Genomic DNA, 16,733 nt, shown 5'->3' with positions numbered 1-16,733 from the left:
TTGGCCAAAATTTTAAAGATTTTGGGCACATTGGACTTTTAACCCCACGAAAGGCACAACTAGACCACACTGTCAACCATCATACCAAATTTGAAGTTCCTAAGTTAAATAGTTTCTGAGTTCTGGTCTGGAAAGGAAAGTGTGACACGCGAACGGACGGAAGGACACGCAGAGCGATATATATACCCCCGACAACGTTGTCGTGGGGTTATAATAATAGGTTACAGATTACTAGCTACCCTGTTAAAATGCAATTCAATTTTGGCATTTACAACAGCTAAACGGATATTACTGAGACCCATCCCCTTACGAGGAATGGGCTACAGCAATGGCTCAATTGGCTGCTTATGAAAGGGTGACAGTCACTTTCACTTCCTGGCTATCTGTACCTGTAACTTAGAGGTCAACTGAAGAGGATGCCAGTGTGTTGGTTTTTGTTTTGTTTGTTTTATTTACCCTTTTAGCACATGTATATATACAGTATAGGAGTCTGTTTCTGATGGATCTCCTGTTAAGTGAAGTGTCTGTTTTTGTCTTAAATTTCAATAAAATGTTGAATATATATATATTAAAAAAATGCAATTAATATCATCTTAATTACTTCAAAATAATTCAACTGATTACATTTCATTATTTTTCTAACAAATGTTTTAAACTTGTGCAGTGTAAACTCAATTCCAAAAATTACCCAACCAGATAGGCTGAGTATTTTCATCTTCCTTTGATTAAAACATCATGTGGCGAGTTTTCAATCTAACTTTGTGGAGTTTTATTATGGAATGAAAATGGCCATTTAATGGATTCCTGTGTGTCATTGTCGATGTATAAAAAGAGACTTGCTCTGCTAACAAAAACATTTGATTTGTTTTGTTTGAACTTTACACTATATTTTTCTATGTGAAATGTTTTGGACACTAGTATCTAAAACTACTGGTGATTTTTGTTACAGCAGCATTTTACCTATTGTATGTTCTTTGGGTGTGGTTTTTATATGAGCCATTATAGGTTTCTACCACACCCTCACACGTATTTTACATTCCTTTCATGTGAATGGTGTTTTACTTGGGAATCTTTCTGTCATGTGGTGCCAGAAAATGGAATAACTTACCTTTGCACAGTAATTGGTAACCATCACAATCCCAGAAAGGTAAAATTATAGTTTACCAGCCCGATTAAAAAAATAAGGTTGTACGCAAGGCTCGTTTTCTCAATTAATAAATTGTCTACAAAAAAACAAACAAAAAAGCCAATCTCAAGTAACCAGAAGCTTTAGGTGACATTTGATTAGTCCGACCAAGAAAATGTAATGATTCTAAATTTACAATGATATAAAACTGAAAGCAGCTGGGAACTAATAATTCTGTCATCTACTAGTGGGAATAACCAACTAATCTTTCTAGGTAGAGGAAATAGTCTGGTACTTAGTTTTATCATTGACATGTTGCTTAATTTGATATTCTTGTAATGTTAGATCTAAAAAATACAAATAAGTGTGGATTACACTACAAACTATGACCACGTATAAATTTAATAAGCTGTATGTGGCAACATCATTGTAAACCTTGAAATAAACATTAGTTGACATCCAACTTTCAGCTATGATTATAAATAAGGCTGCCTGCTACCCATCTGTAAATATTGCACACATATTGTTTAAGTGTTCTGTCCTAGCTGACACTTAAGCACAATTCAACTTGCAACTTGCTTCTTAGTACAGCTGTAGTTTCTGCTTTGAAAACCGAGCAAACTCTCGTCTTCCACACATGCAGTTTACATCCTGAAAATTAACTGCACCCACCATAAATATAACTAGATATTTAATGTGCTTAAGGGAAGAAATTTGCATTCTTTGAAAAAAAATTAAATAAATGAAGTCTATTGTTGAACACAACACACAAAAAGGGCCGACTGCGTTAGTAAATGTTTAATGCATCATATTTGGTTAATGTGAGGACATAAAAGTAGATTGAGCACCTCAACCCTTTATTCTTGTTTAATTGTAGCCACCATAGATAAATTTAAGCAGCAGTGGAAAAAAGTCTTACATAGCTTCCACATGATCATTCATTCCCATAAAGAAACAAAAATGAACAGCCTCAACCTTTATTTTTATTTTATTTTATTTATCGTTTACAATTTTTGTAGTCGTTTATCCATTATTGTCAATCCTTTTGGCAAACCTTAGTGCTCACTGTGTTCTGTACAGTCCACTCCCACATAGATTTAACTTTGTTGGAAAGGGAGGAATGAGGCATGAGCCAAGTGGGGTCCAGGCGTTTACAATTTGTCCAGGTAGTTGTCCAAGGCTGGGATACCTTCCTTGAGACCCTTACGTTTGCGTGTCTCCGTGACAACAATACCAGGCTTGGATGCAGGGTCAAATGGGTCTCCGGCAAGGATGTTCCAATGGTCGAACACACACTGTGGGAAGGCCTGGCCACCAGTGTGGGAACGAAGGTCAGCGGTGAAACCTGGGAATGGACAGAGCAAAGTATGCTTTAATACCTTCCTGCCAAGCATCGTTTACATTATGGGTTAAAGGGTTGCAAGGAGTGATGGTACAGCAGTCACAGATGTGGGAACATTCGTTTTCCCACTCCGCTTAATAAATCAGGGCTGATTTTGACTGTTCTGATTATTAAATATAGGCTAAATAAATAATGCTTCGTTTGTGATGAAACTTTTGTTTAGTTTTAACAGCTAGCATCTCAGCTTTATCAAAAGTGCTCCAGGCACTGTGGATTTTTGATGCGTAACAGCGTTTCTTGACTTTTCCTCTCCCCCTGACCTGCCGGAAATCCCCTGTAAGAAAATCATGTGTATGCACACTTTGACTCTCAAAGATTCCCCAGTCTAAAATATGTTATTTTATTTTTAACGTCATTTGACTGAGTCCCCGGTTCACCCTTCCGGGAGAGTTACTGTAGCAGCCACGGTGCTGCTTGTAGTGTCGAGGACACATGCAGCCCCTTTCCCAGTAAAAGTCCGCCACCACCACTGCATCATTTAGTTTAGTAGGTTGTCAGCTGTGTGTCTGCCTGATGTAACGATACTCTCTCTGTCGCCCGGCATAACTTTAGTGATTGTTCGACAAACAGTGTGTGTGTTTGTGCTACGTTAGCAGCTGTAGCGCTGCTGGAGGCTTTGGGCTCCCTGTAGCCACACACATACAGTCTGTCAACGCGGCGTAACTTTAGCGAGTGTCCGACAGACCGTATGTGTGTGTCGGCGGGGAGTGTGGGTTTGTCGGTGGCGTTATAGCTGTGAACGTAGCTGTAGCAGTGTGTGTACAGTTTATTTATCAGTGAATAAATGTTACGAGGCTACAACTCCTCTGCTCTGTGCTCCACTCAAGACCCGAGCCAACTTCCTGTATCTGTAACTCCGGCTCCGACTCTCTTAAGGTGGACCAGCTTTCTACTTAAACTGACAAGCCGCTGCTGAGTTTTGCTCAGCTTTTTAATTAATTATTAATATTTCTTTTAACCTTTTAACTGATAGCATTAAATCGGTTACAATTCTTAATGTTGGTTAACGGTTAATTATTAACATCCCCAGTTTTAATACAAAGTACTTTTTCCAACTACCTGCATTTGCAAAAGCATCTCCTTTTTAGTTTAGGTGGCTTGATACATGTTGAATGTTTCACTAAAATAAGCATCTTGGGTTTCAGTAACAATATTAATTTAATGTTTGCTACTGGCTAATAAACTTAGACCAACTTCTACAATCCAACTGAAAATTGACACCGCAACAAAGCACAAAAAGTAAGCATATCATGTTATTAAAATGATTTCTGCTGAGAGCTTATCACATCTTCACTAAGGAGTGGGAGAATTGTTTGTAAACTTGACTTCTCTTTAAGACTATAAATCATAATCAGGTGACAAAATCAACACGGGCTAGAGAACTAATGTTTTGGCTGCTCGGCTCAGAACAGCCTTTATTAAATGAGGACTTACCAAATGACTCATTGACAGGCAGATAGGCCTTGGTAACACGCATTGGTGTGCCCATGACAGAGATCTCCTCAAACACGTGACCACGCCTCCTGTTCAACACACCGTAGATCCCACCCAAAGCAGCTTCAGGACACTGCAAAGTAGACAGGAGATATTGAGTCATACAGACAACACTCCAATTTGTGACATGACGGGCAAGTCAACTATGGAAAATAGTTATGGTAAATACCTGTCAATGTGCGACAAGTAAAAACCTTTCTACTACATCTCCAGTGGCACTTACCTGGATTTCCACCAGGTAGATGGGCTCCATTATCCTGGGCTCGGCAGTGAGCTCGCATGCGTACAGAACTCTGCGAGCTGTGGGAATAATCTGACCACCACCACGGTGAATAGCATCTGTATGCAGGGTCACATCATGGACGTTGAAGCGAATGGCACGCATGTTCTCTTCACAGAGGACACCCTAAAAACAATATGGAGACACCAAATGTAGATTTAAAAAAAAAAAAGAAAAGAAGTATATTCAGAAAACAAGATTCTCTCCGAACTTGACTGTTTTAGCTCAGTGCAATGGACAGTGAATTCTTACCTCCTTAACTGCCCACTGGAAGCCAGCCACGACACTGTCCTTGATCTCATTGAGGTACTGCACTCCCTTGGTAACGTCGACCAAAAGGTTGGGGCCAGTTCCATCGGGTCCGAAGCACCAGATCTTTCTGGCCTCACCGACATCCCACTCGTACTTGTCAGCAAGGTAGCGGGCACGGGTCTTGAGGTCTTGACGATTGGTGACGTCACCCTTCTCAATATCCTCTGCCAGGCCATCTGACAAGGGACAGGCCTTCATGAACAGACGGTTGTGCTTGTTGGGCGACTTTGACAGACAGACAACACTTGATTCTGCCTGGACTGTCTCCCTGTAAGACACCACTGGATCGGATTTCTAAAAAGAAAACAAGTTTCAATGCAAAAATGTTCACCTCGAGGGATAAGATCAAAACGACATCTTTCACTGCTAGAAATTAGATTTTTTATTTGCTTTTAATTACCTTGAGTGGAACGCAAGCATGATCCTCCTCCAGATCTTTCAGACAGATCTCCAGATGTAGCTCTCCAGCCCCAGCAACGATATGTTCTCCAGACTCCTCAATGATGCACTGCACCATAGGATCGGACTTGCACAGACGCTTCAAACCCTCCACCAGCTTGGGCAGGTCGGCAGGGTTTTTGACCTCCACAGCAACTCTCACCACAGGGCTGACGCTGAACTTCATCACTTTCATGTTGTGAGCCTGCTCATAGGTGGTGATTGTTCCAGTCTTGATAAGGTACTGGTCCACTCCAACCAGACCCACGATGTTACCGCATGGCACATCTTCAATTGGCTCAACATAACGACCCATCATCAAAATGGTCCTGGCAAAGAGCAATGGGTGTAAGTGGTAGAAATAAAAGACAATTCAGATGTGACAAATATCTGATAAATTGACTTCACATAACTGATTATACATATAAACTAATGAATCCAACCGATCAGATGTTGAAACCAACCTCTGAATTGGCTTCAAGAAGAGATCGTCCTTCTTTCCAGGGACGAAGTTTGGTCCCATGATGCGTACTTTCAGGCCAGTGGAGACGGTACCAGAGAACACGCGACCAAATGCGTAGAAGCGACCCTTGTCAGTGGTGGGGACCATCTTTGAGATGTACACCATCAAGGGAGCCTTGGAGTCACAGTTCTTGATACCTGGTTAAAAAAAAAATAATTGGTCTGACAATCAGTTCAAGAACTACTACAATCTGGCTAACCTACCAAGGTCTCGCCTTGAGCGATTACTATTATTATGCAATAGGCTTCATACCCATGGCAGCCTCATCATCTCCAGGTCCTTCATAGAGCAGTTCGCAGCGGTACCTCTGGGCAGTGACAGGGGAAGGCAGGTGGATGGTGATCATTTGCAGAAGGGCTTCTCCGGCAGGCAGCCAGCGGCGCATCACAGCCTTCAGGAGTGGCTTACCCTCCTTCTCCTTGTCCTCAGTATCCAACTTGATTTCCAGCTTCTCGATCAGTTTGGCGGTTTCCTCCTTGTTGAATTTCATGATGGCATCGAACACCTAAAAGGATGTTAATTTGAATTAGTAGACTGCAATTTAACATGACCAAGCCAAGAATGTTAAAGCAACCCACAGTTTCTGTGCCCTGCTCAGAGTGAAGGTTATCATCACTGATTAATCAGGTCAAAGTGAAGAATATTCAAATCATCACTTGCAGGGCACACAGTAACCCATCTATTTTGCTCAAAGTTTACAGATACAGATTTACCCAATTACAAAATTTACACATTTGAACAATGCTGCCTTGTAACTGAACCACAACAATAATATTTTAATAAAATCACAATCATGTTACCTTGTAGATGGGGTCCAGGATAAGAGCAACAAAAGTACGGGGGAACTTGGCGCCATCAGCTCCATTAGCAGACTTCAGGAACTTTCCAGTGGATGCATCAAAGAACCTAGAGTAATACAGAAAAATGATTTACAAACGGCTACATCGATAACAGACCGACATTCTGTTCAAAATTAATCAAAAACAAGCTACTTTCTGTGTGCTCCCATCCCTCTTTTAAGTGGGATTTGTGAGAGATGTCCCACTTTGCTATGTTCCCCAATTGCGTGGGCTTCATTTGGTAATCAAGCTCTGGTTTAGAGACTCACCTATCACCCCACAGCTTCTTCATCATGTCTTCCACCTTCTTGCAGTGCTCAGCTGCTGTCATCTGGGTGTTGCCCTTGGCAGCAAACTTGGCAGCATACATCTCAGCAAACTGCTTCAGGGTGAAAGCCCAGCCATGGAGTCCAGAACCAAAGCCAACGGTACCAATGTCTGGCTCGACCTAGGAGAGTTGACACCACCACATAAGAACATGAGTATATTTTAAGAGATTTTTCAGTTTTTTAATTAAAAAAATTATGGTTGTTTCAGAGTGGTAGTCTATAAATTGGGAAACAGGAGTTAATTGATCACAACATTTTTGTTTTGAAATGCACCGGACAGAAGTTTGAGTCCTTGATCCAGACATAACAAGGCAAGTGTGTTGTATTTCAGATGAAAGGTTCAGACAGCCTCTAACCATGATTTTTCCCATGGGTCCATCTTCATCTCCGTAAGTGCAGATGATGACGTTGACTGACTCAACAATACGCTGGAATGTCTGGTAAAGGTCTTCAGCTTCAAGCTGCAACTCCAACAAGGCACGGTCCATCTTGTTCATCATCAGGACTGGCTTGATACGCTCAGCAATGGCCTGACGGAGCACGGTCTCAGTTTGCACACACACACCTGGCAGGGTTACACAATGAGACAATTTGACCTATGGGAAATGCAGATCAAGTAATTTCACACAACTTTCACACTATGGTAAACATAGTGGAAAGGACACTGCCAATTATTTACTTAGCAAATCAGCACTCAGTTTTGATGTGCACATTTTAACACAAGGAAACTTCTTGTGAGAAGAAAAAGTGTGCACTCTTGAAGTCAATGAATTATTGGCAAACTGCCCATGGGCCAAGATGAGCACATATTTTGTAGTCTTTTTAGAGTCCATTTTTAACACAAAACTAAAGTCAACATTAAAACACATCAACCTACTTTTACATCATTGTGAATCTGATCAAGCAGTCATGTCTAATTTTATATACCTGATAAAACACTGACTGGTATCGTAAACATTTATTTGCACTGGTGTCCCCCTGTTTTTTTTGCTGGTGGACTAAGAAAAAAAAAAGATAGTGAAAAATTGAGAATCTAGTTGGAGCGTGCACATTGGCTACTAGGGCTGGGTGATTAATCAAATATAAAATATCGATTGCAATTTTGGCTTCCAGCAATTATGAAAACAAGCTAATCGAGATAAAACTATTATTGTGCCGTATTCTGTTTCACAATGATGCTCTTGTTTTGTCTCGTTATAGATCCAGCGCACCCTTTTCCTTTATAACCGTGCTGTCCTCAGTGTGGTGATGTTGGCAACCCACCCGACCCCGTCTCTTTTACCATGCTTTGTGGGTGTGACTTTTTGCCTCGTCATCACCATTCACATCTATACAACCAATGTGTTTATGATTAAATTGTTTACTAGAGAACAAAGTTCTTCATAGATCTAGCATCTTAATTTGCTCAAAGTGCACTAGCTTGACCATTTAACTTTAAAATGTTAAAAGTTTTTCTAAATGCTTGGTCAGTGCTTTGTGATTTCAACATTGACCTAAAATAATAGTGATTATGATTGTTGCCATAATTGAGCAGCCCTATTGGCTACTGAGGATTGTTGAGCCTCGTCCTTACCAGACACGCAGTCCACTACAACCAGGGCTCCATCGGTGACACGGAGAGCAGCAGTCACTTCAGAGGAGAAGTCAACGTGTCCTGGTGAGTCAATCAGGTTGATCAAGAAGCCAGTGCCATCCTTGCTCTGCTTAATGAAGGCCAGGTCAGCTTCGTTCAGCTCGTAGAATAGGGAGATAGCGCTGCAAGTCGGTGACAACTTGTTAGACAAAGTCAGATGTCAAATGGAACAATTCAAATGTCACTAAACTTGTGTTTTTCTACTAATAATTCACACTCAAAGATTACCTGATTTAAAAAAAATAAAAATAAAAAATCTGTTAAATTGTAATATGATGCAAGTATTTCTCCAGAGCGGATACACAAAATATGGTTAAATAAATGCAAATATCAAAATAATCAAACTAATATAGAATGCAATCAACATGTGTTACATTCCATAAATGCATTGTAATTGCATTTGCTGGGAAATATAGATTTGGAAGATACGCTTAATGAATATGATGAGCTGAAAGAAAGGAATCCTACACCAAGCCCTTAGTGTCCCAACATGTGTTCAGTACAATGTAGCATCACTGGAGGTTATTCAAGTGCAAAAGAGCCAACTTCTTCTTTTCAGAAGTGTAAAACTTTGAAATTTTTAAAAGCCATTGAAAACAATGTTATGCTAAAATGCCAGCATACTGAATACTGGAGTAACCCATTAAACAGGTGACCAAGACAGGGATGTCCATGTTGATTCATTCTGGCTAGATGTGCAGACATTAGGCAACACCAGTAATGTTGTTGAAGCACAGATTGATTTTAAGAAGTCCGATATGCATTACCTCGTAATATCGCATTGACAAAATCTAATGCAGACTTGACATCCACCGGTATGAACTACACAGCACAAGTCTGCTGCTTATTTTGTAATACTGTTGCTGAAACAACTTGCAAATCAATAGTAGGCAACTGAAAAAGCAAGCACATCCTTCCACAGTTAACATCAGCAAATTGTGTTTAGACTGGCTGAAAGGATTGCAACAAGGAGACCGCCATGGTAGGATACACCTACTTTTAATGGGGAAAAAACAGTAGAAATTTGGCAGTGGGCCAAATATCAAAATACTTACGTAGACTTGATGGTGATGCAACGTTCCTGCTCATCTTTGCGGGTGTCGGTGAAACGGGTCTCTCCAGCACGAGATGAGGCGATGATGCCAGCCTTTGACACAAGTGAGTCCGTCAGAGTTGACTTTCCATGATCGACGTGCGCAATCACAGACATGTTACGGATGTTGGCCTTCTTGTCCATGATGGTACGGATCTGGTCCACGGTAAAGTTCACCTAAGAGAGGAAAAAAAAATCAGATTAGAAGATTCATAAAAACCACCAAAGTGCCCATGCGGCACAACAACGTTTAGACTATTACCACATCCCATTTGCACAGCAGCAGTCAATATTATATTATCTTTTTTTGGAATAGTTCAAACAGTAATTTAGAAATGAAAAATGTGACACAAATGTGTGTGAACACTGGAATTCTTCGCTTCCCACCTTATCTGTATTCTTTGTTCATTGGGACATCACTTTATGTGATATTGCTTTTCAAAGTAACCATCACCTATTACCTTGTTATGTATCAATGACTACTTAAATTCCTATTTATTTCCCCTAAATGTCACTAAACCTAATAAATGGGCATTTTTAACTCAGGCTACATTCCAAATTGCATAATTTCTCTTTTTACTTTAGTGCAGCTGCCCTTACAAAGTACGTATACTGTTGCATGCAGTACGCATACAATTGGGACATACAAGGGTGGGAACATCAGATTAGAATATTCACAAAGAAAACACAAAAGTGCCCACTTGGCACAAGGAAGGGCATCCACTGCATATCGAAAAATGTGCTGCTGACGCATCATAAATAGTTCAACCCAGGGCGTTATCCGCCATCATTACAGCAGCCAGGACAATACGGTTACCTCCATTTAACCGATTATATTACATAACCTCTTGTCTTTATTCATCAATCTATCAGGTGAATAACTCATATCTTTAATAAACTGACAATATAACCCATAAATAGTTGAGCACTTCCACCCAGGGCGTTATCCGCCATCATCACAGCAGCCAGGACAATACTGTTACCTCCATTTAGCCTATTATATAACAACCTCTTCTCTTTATTCATCAATCTATAAGGTGAATAACTCATATCTTTACTAAATTCACAATACGACCCTTAATTGGTTGGTAAAAATAGGATTCAACCCACGTAGCAGCCGGCATACTGTCGGCACAAATAGGCCACGTGTACAGACTTTGACACTGTGCTACATGCTAATAGCTAAGCTGAGAAAACGCCGGGCCAAGACAGCAAGAAAAGCCGGCAAATAACCTCCACCAGCTTGGTACAACTTCAACAAACGTGTCGCTAACACCACAACAGACATCATCTGTAACAGCCACGTGTCTTAATTCAGCCGTTATTCATGTTTATCGATGTGAGCTGTATTTCCCGGTTTAGTTAACGTCGGCGCAAAAGAGCCGCTGCTGTTAAAGTTAGCTTCCTAATGTTAGCCATTTAAACCTCGATGAGACAATCAGCCGGCACAGTACCGCTCAGAACCGTCATAAATGCGTTTAACTTTGTAAAATAAGCACATAATGCAGGTTGTCTGGAGTCTCGGAGGACTGGCGGTGAAGAAGACAGAATGGCTGCCATTTTGACCAAAGCCAAAAAAAAAAAAAAATCCCCCAGATTTTAACATCAAAGTACGTATAATATCCGTTAAATGCCGGTGTTAATATTTACACAGAGGGCACATTTAGTGTTCGGTAATGTTATAGTACTCAGAGAAGTATGATTAAACTCACCATTTTGACGGATGGTTTTGGATCCGCTTTGGTGGCGAAAAGAGACAGGAGATTTTACAACTGCCCACCTTACGAGGTCATAGGCAGGGAAGAGGCCGCTGACGTCAGAAAACAAGGATTTATACTACGTGCAGCAGGGCATGTGCGTCATCACGCAATATGACGCTCAAGACCATTTTTTCTCCCAAAACTTTATTGTTAAAATATACGTAATACAAATATTGCAGATATGGACTCAACATAAATGTACAGTCAGGAATACGACTTTAGATAAGAAAAACAGAAATCAAGATTCAAGATTCAAGCTCTTTATTGTTATTGTGTAATACAACGTAATTAGATTGTGACAATCCCATAGTTGCTAATGAAAAGATAATACAATAAGAGATAGTGCAATATAAATATAAAGAATATAAAAGATAATACAATATAAAATATAAAAATACAATATGTATATTGATGAGATGACAGTTTTGCCAGATTACAGTTTTGCCAGATTATTGCACAAAGCGTCCGTCAGATAATTATATAATTATTGCACAGAGTGATCAGCATGTTATTGCAAATATCCGTAACAGTAGATTTACGGTATTTACATTGCAAAAGTGACCAACGTGTTATTGCACATTTACATCGCATGTGTGTATTCAACATAAATGTACAGTCAGGAATACGACTTTAGATAAGAAAAACAGAAATCATAATGACAATTAAAATAAATAAGCTTCAGTAAAAAAAAATAACAAGGGAAAAAAATACATTATTTTTATTCACAATACAGTAAGACAGTTTTATTGCTTTTTTTCATTTTTATAAGTTTGAAAGTTTTAATATATTCTTTAAATTCATATAAAAATCCAGTAAAATTGGTGGTATTGGCATTTCTTTCTTCTTTCATTTGTGTATGTGAAACATTTACCATGCATAATGAGTAAGTTAACAATGAATGCAAAGTTATACTTATCATGGTCAAAATGTAAAATTACATTTTTACTTTCAATTTCAATATTATGATTAGTTTTACACAATATATAATCTGTCATTCGTGTCCAGAATGTAATTGAATGTTTACAATGGAAAAATATGTTTGTTAAGGATTCTTGCTCATCATTAGGCCTACAAAAGTTACATTTGTTTTCAATATCTGATAATTTTGAGTTAAATATAGATTTATAGAATATTTATTCAAAATAATTAAAATTTGTATATGATTACTCTCAAGCCCATGTAGCTCACTGCTGCTGCTGCTGCTGACGCTGCTGTTGCTGATGCTGCTGTTGCTGCTGCTGACCAAAGCAAGCTTACTTGTCAACAAAATCAAAGGAGCTTTATCATCATTCATTAGGCTAAAGTAATTGATTATTGTTCATTAGCTATTTATGTGAATTACTCTTTATATCCTTCCTGACAGTAGCCTGTTGGCCTAATTATGAATTCAGCAAAGATTAATTTTGTAAATACCTCACTGATCATGCCTACAATACCTTTAAAAATGTGCAGTTTTTTAATTGTACATCAATAAATATAATTAGCAGATGAAGAATGGCTTTTTACTATGATACATTTATATATAAGATACCCTTTGCTCCAATAAGAAAGAGAAGTAAAGACTTGCCTAGCAGCCAAACTAAGTTCTTCCCAATTTACAACGGATTGTGATTAGTTTCAGACACCAGGGACTAAATAAGTCAAACATTTTGAGTCTGAGTAGACTATTACCACATCCCATTTGCACAGCAGCAGTCAATATTATGATATTATCTTTTTTTGGAATAATTCAAACAGTAATTTAGAAATGAAAAATTGGACACAAATGTTTCTCCCTCGACATAATCGTAAAAAAAAAAAAAACTTGAACCCTGAAGGCTATTTGTCATGGAAAATGCGTGTGAACACTCTGGCATTCTTCACTTCCCACCTTATCCGTATTCTTTGTACATTGGGACATCACTTTATGTGATATTGCTTTTCAAAGTACCTATCACCTATTACCTTGTTGTGTATCAATAATTACTTAAATTCCTATTTTTTCCCCCCAAATGTCACTAAACCTAATAATAAATGAGCATTTAGTTAACTCAGGCTACGTTCCAAATTGCATAATTTTTCTTTTTACTTTTAGTACATACTGCAGCTGCCCTTACAAAGTATACTTACTGTTGCATGCAGTACATACAATTGGGAAACACTTCTTAGTTATAACATTGTGCCTTGACCTTTGACCCTCTTGCTCATATATCCTTATATGTTACTTCTTATATATTACTGGGTGTTGTGGTGTCTGACCATTTGCGTGTTTCTGTTTTGTAATGTACACCTTTCACCGAAATCATACTAAAATTTGAAGGCGTGGCATCACTGAGAGCATCACAGCTTTCTCCAATCACCCTTTTCATCACCTATAAAAACTTAAACTTTATTACATTCATCATACTGTATACATAAATTGAACCTCTGCATTTAACCCATCCTAAGCATTAGGAGCAGTGGGCTGCTGTTAGGTGCCCTGGGAGCAACTTGGGTTTTATTGTTTTGCTCAAGGACACTTCAACATGCAGTAAAAGCAGTACGGACAATAAGAGCCAGGGATCAAACCACCAATCATCTGGTTAAAAAACAACCTGAGTGTTGTGTCATCATGACTTTGTTTTTTTTCCTCTTCTTCTCCACTAGGTGGCTGGAGCTTCACATATTTCCCTGCTGTTAATTCTGGGGAGCCTAATAGCATCAATGAAGCTAATTTAAATGCCTTTTATGCAAGTGTTGGTGGCCCACTGCAAGTCCCTCGCGTCAGTTTAAAATGTAGATCATTTTGATTAACTAAGATCTGTTTCCTCTATTAAATGCCAGTAATCGAATCTCAGCACTAAATATGTAAAATTGGTACTTACAATCTGAACACAGCAATAATGCCACACACAGAACTCCTTGAATCATTAAAGTAAAGCCAGAATATCAACGGTGTACATATACTCAAGTACTGTGTTAAAGTTTGAAGTTGTACTTTACTTTAGTTTTCCTCATTTTATGCTACTTTATACTTCTACTCCACTACATTTGAGAGGCAAATAATGTACTTTAGTTACTAGTTACCTTTCAGATTCATATTATTTACACAAAATATAAATAACCAATCAACCCTTATGCATTATCATAGATTAAAATCCCCCATAAAGTGATAAAAATGACCCAACCTTTACCAGCTGCAACATTAAACTAATGCATTGCCTACACATGGATGTGTAGGCAATGCATTAGTTTAATGCCAAAAAATACCAAGAACAGTATATTTTATTCTTATTATGATTATCAAACGATCATTAGATCTGATTGTTATAAAGATTAGTGTTGTGTTTGGCTACAGATTTCTATGTATTGTCAGATTTATTCACATCATGCTGCCTGATTATTTTATCTCCAGCAGATGGTGCCCCAACTTCACCTCCAGAAACTCCAGCTTTCAGGACACCAGTCCCATAAAAACACATGTTCACGGTGTTATTGAGATTATCACTTCACCCTGTGCTGAATTAAACTGGATTATGTTGTACTCACAGAGGTGCTTTAAAGGGTAACATTAATTTTTTTCATGGGCTCTGTGATAGAAAAACCCTTGATGTCTTCTTTGATCATGCTGGAATTAATCCACCATTAGTCTCCAATGCAACTACCCTAACAACGTTTGGCAGCCAACATGTATTCTTCTTCTTCTGATTTAATTGAACCCGGTGTACATTTGCTTAATAGCCAAGGCTTTCTTCAACTGTGTGGCTTTTAAGTACATATATGTTGAGACACAGAGAGGGAGAAGCAACAAAACAAGCTGTGTGAGAGCTAACAGTTTGGTGGAGAGGGAAATCATTGAGAGCTGCTGTTCTGTTTTCCTTCAAAGGACATGTTTGCTTTAAACTTTCCGTGGCAATGAACAGAGGGAACATGGATGAGGTTGTTCTATGTTAAAAATCATCCAGGAATCTTCTTTATAATTCACTCAGTCTTCAGGTGGATGGGTTTCCAGTACCCCATGTCATAATACATGTGCATAGCTCCAAGGTAATATGCTGTTTAATTTTCCTTTATTAAGTCTTCCGTAATACATCCAGGAAAAGACAGGCTTTTATCTAATGATATCAAATATAACATTTTATAAATTGCAATCCATTTTTGTAGAAATATTGTTTATATGAATTTCATTCAGCATTCAGGGTTACATTCAATGGATGTTTTCTAGAAAATACTGTATCTGCATAATATCCAAGGACGCATACACGAAGACAGTCCTGGACTGAATTCTGCTTAAGTCATTAATAATAGACGCAGTTACTTTTAAATGTATAGTACATGTACATAGTACATTGAGTGTACAGTTTTTTTTTTGTGGGTTGTTGAATTTCACTTATGAATCTTTCCCCTCTTTGCAGATGTGTACAGCTTCAGATGCCTCAAATTGAATCCCAGTTTTAAAATCATACTTCAGGTACACCTTTCATTATTGATAAAAAGCACTTTTGCCACAGCAAATAATTTTTTTTGTGGGACATTTCATTCCATCTGTGTGCTGCAGTTTTCTATTTGAATGTTGAAAGTCAGCCCCCTTAACAAGCTACAGACGAACACATGGATGTAAGAAAGACAAGATGACTCCTCATTTCTATAGAGCAGTGATTTTCAAAGTGGGATTTGGGGACCCCCAGGAATAATTAGCTAGAAATCATATAACTGTGCTGTATCATTAAAAAGTGCATATCTACAAATGGGGACCATTTGCACCAATAAAACAAGCACATGGTGTCCATTAATCCCACCCATGTTAGCTTTGGACCAATAGAAACTCTGATATGATTGTGAAACACAGCAATAAGTTCATTATGTAGGTAGAATATTTTTGGCATCATTGGGCAAAAATTCCATTATAACCTTTCAGCATATTGTAATTCAAGTGTTCTGTGAGAAAACTAGACTTCTGCACCTCCTCATGGCTCTGGTTTCAGGCTTTATAAAATCTAGCCCGTGACAGGAGACTTTGGCCAATCACAGGTCATTTCAGAGAGAGAGCGTTCCTATTGGCTGTTCATTCAACGGAGGCAGCTGTCAAATCAAACTCCAATTAAACGGTCAAACTAGGCAGTGCTGATCAAATAAGAATCAATATTCTGTTACTGTATTCAGAAACAGTACACTACAAGATGTTTCTGAAAACATTTGAGGTGAGAAATAGGCATTACAGTAACAGAATATTGATTCGTATTTGATCAGCGCTGCCTAGTTTGCCGTTTGATCAGAGTTAGTGAGTGATTGACAGCTGCTCAAAGACGGCCGGCTCCAGCTCGGCTCTGATTGGTTGTTTTCATGCACTACTGTCAGGATATAGTGATCGTTTTACAAAAATAACGTTTTTTTTATCATATTTGCTCCAACTTGCCTACTTCTGCTTTAAGTTGAAGCACTTCCTGAAAGACATCTTTAGACTGGTGAGTTTAAATGTCTGGACTTATTAGGACTATGCCAGTCTTGCTACTGTTCCTTTTCAGAAAGCTTATAAGATCAATTAC

General features: G+C 38.6%; 1 protein-coding gene and 1 non-coding gene across 2 annotated transcripts; both read right to left on the bottom strand.

Annotated features, from left to right (window-relative positions):
• Positions 1–2,102: 2,102 nt before the first annotated feature.
• LOC141767966 (elongation factor 2b-like) lies at positions 2,103–11,305 on the bottom strand. The gene is made up of 13 exons (XM_074635781.1): positions 11,182–11,305; positions 9,432–9,646; positions 8,317–8,498; positions 7,100–7,308; positions 6,684–6,862; positions 6,376–6,481; positions 5,828–6,080; positions 5,517–5,712; positions 5,015–5,381; positions 4,555–4,908; positions 4,246–4,428; positions 3,963–4,095; positions 2,103–2,471 (listed from the first exon to the last, which is right to left on the bottom strand). Exons 1-13 carry the CDS (start codon positions 11,182–11,184, stop codon positions 2,278–2,280), a joined length of 2,574 nt encoding a protein of 857 aa, XP_074491882.1. The 5' UTR covers positions 11,185–11,305; the 3' UTR covers positions 2,103–2,277.
• LOC141768649 (small nucleolar RNA SNORD37) lies at positions 6,168–6,235 on the bottom strand. Its single transcript, XR_012594145.1, has one exon. It is a non-coding gene; the product is annotated as a small nucleolar RNA SNORD37 (small nucleolar RNA).
• Positions 11,306–16,733: the final 5,428 nt, after the last annotated feature.

Source organism: Sebastes fasciatus, chromosome 5 (assembly GCF_043250625.1).
Source record: "Sebastes fasciatus isolate fSebFas1 chromosome 5, fSebFas1.pri, whole genome shotgun sequence".
NCBI lineage: Eukaryota > Metazoa > Chordata > Actinopteri > Perciformes > Sebastidae > Sebastes > Sebastes fasciatus.
The sequence above is the reverse complement of the archived record's forward strand: the minus strand, read 5'-3'. Positions and strand labels throughout refer to the sequence as shown.

Coding starts and splice junctions, on each gene's coding strand:
- LOC141767966 (XM_074635781.1), bottom strand. Junction 6,482..6,683: donor AAGAAGCTGTGGGGTGATAG/GTGAGTCTCTAA, acceptor GTATTACTCTAG/GTTCTTTGATGCATCCACTG. Junction 2,472..3,962: donor GCCTGTCAATGAGTCATTTG/GTAAGTCCTCAT, acceptor GTCCATTCCCAG/GTTTCACCGCTGACCTTCGT.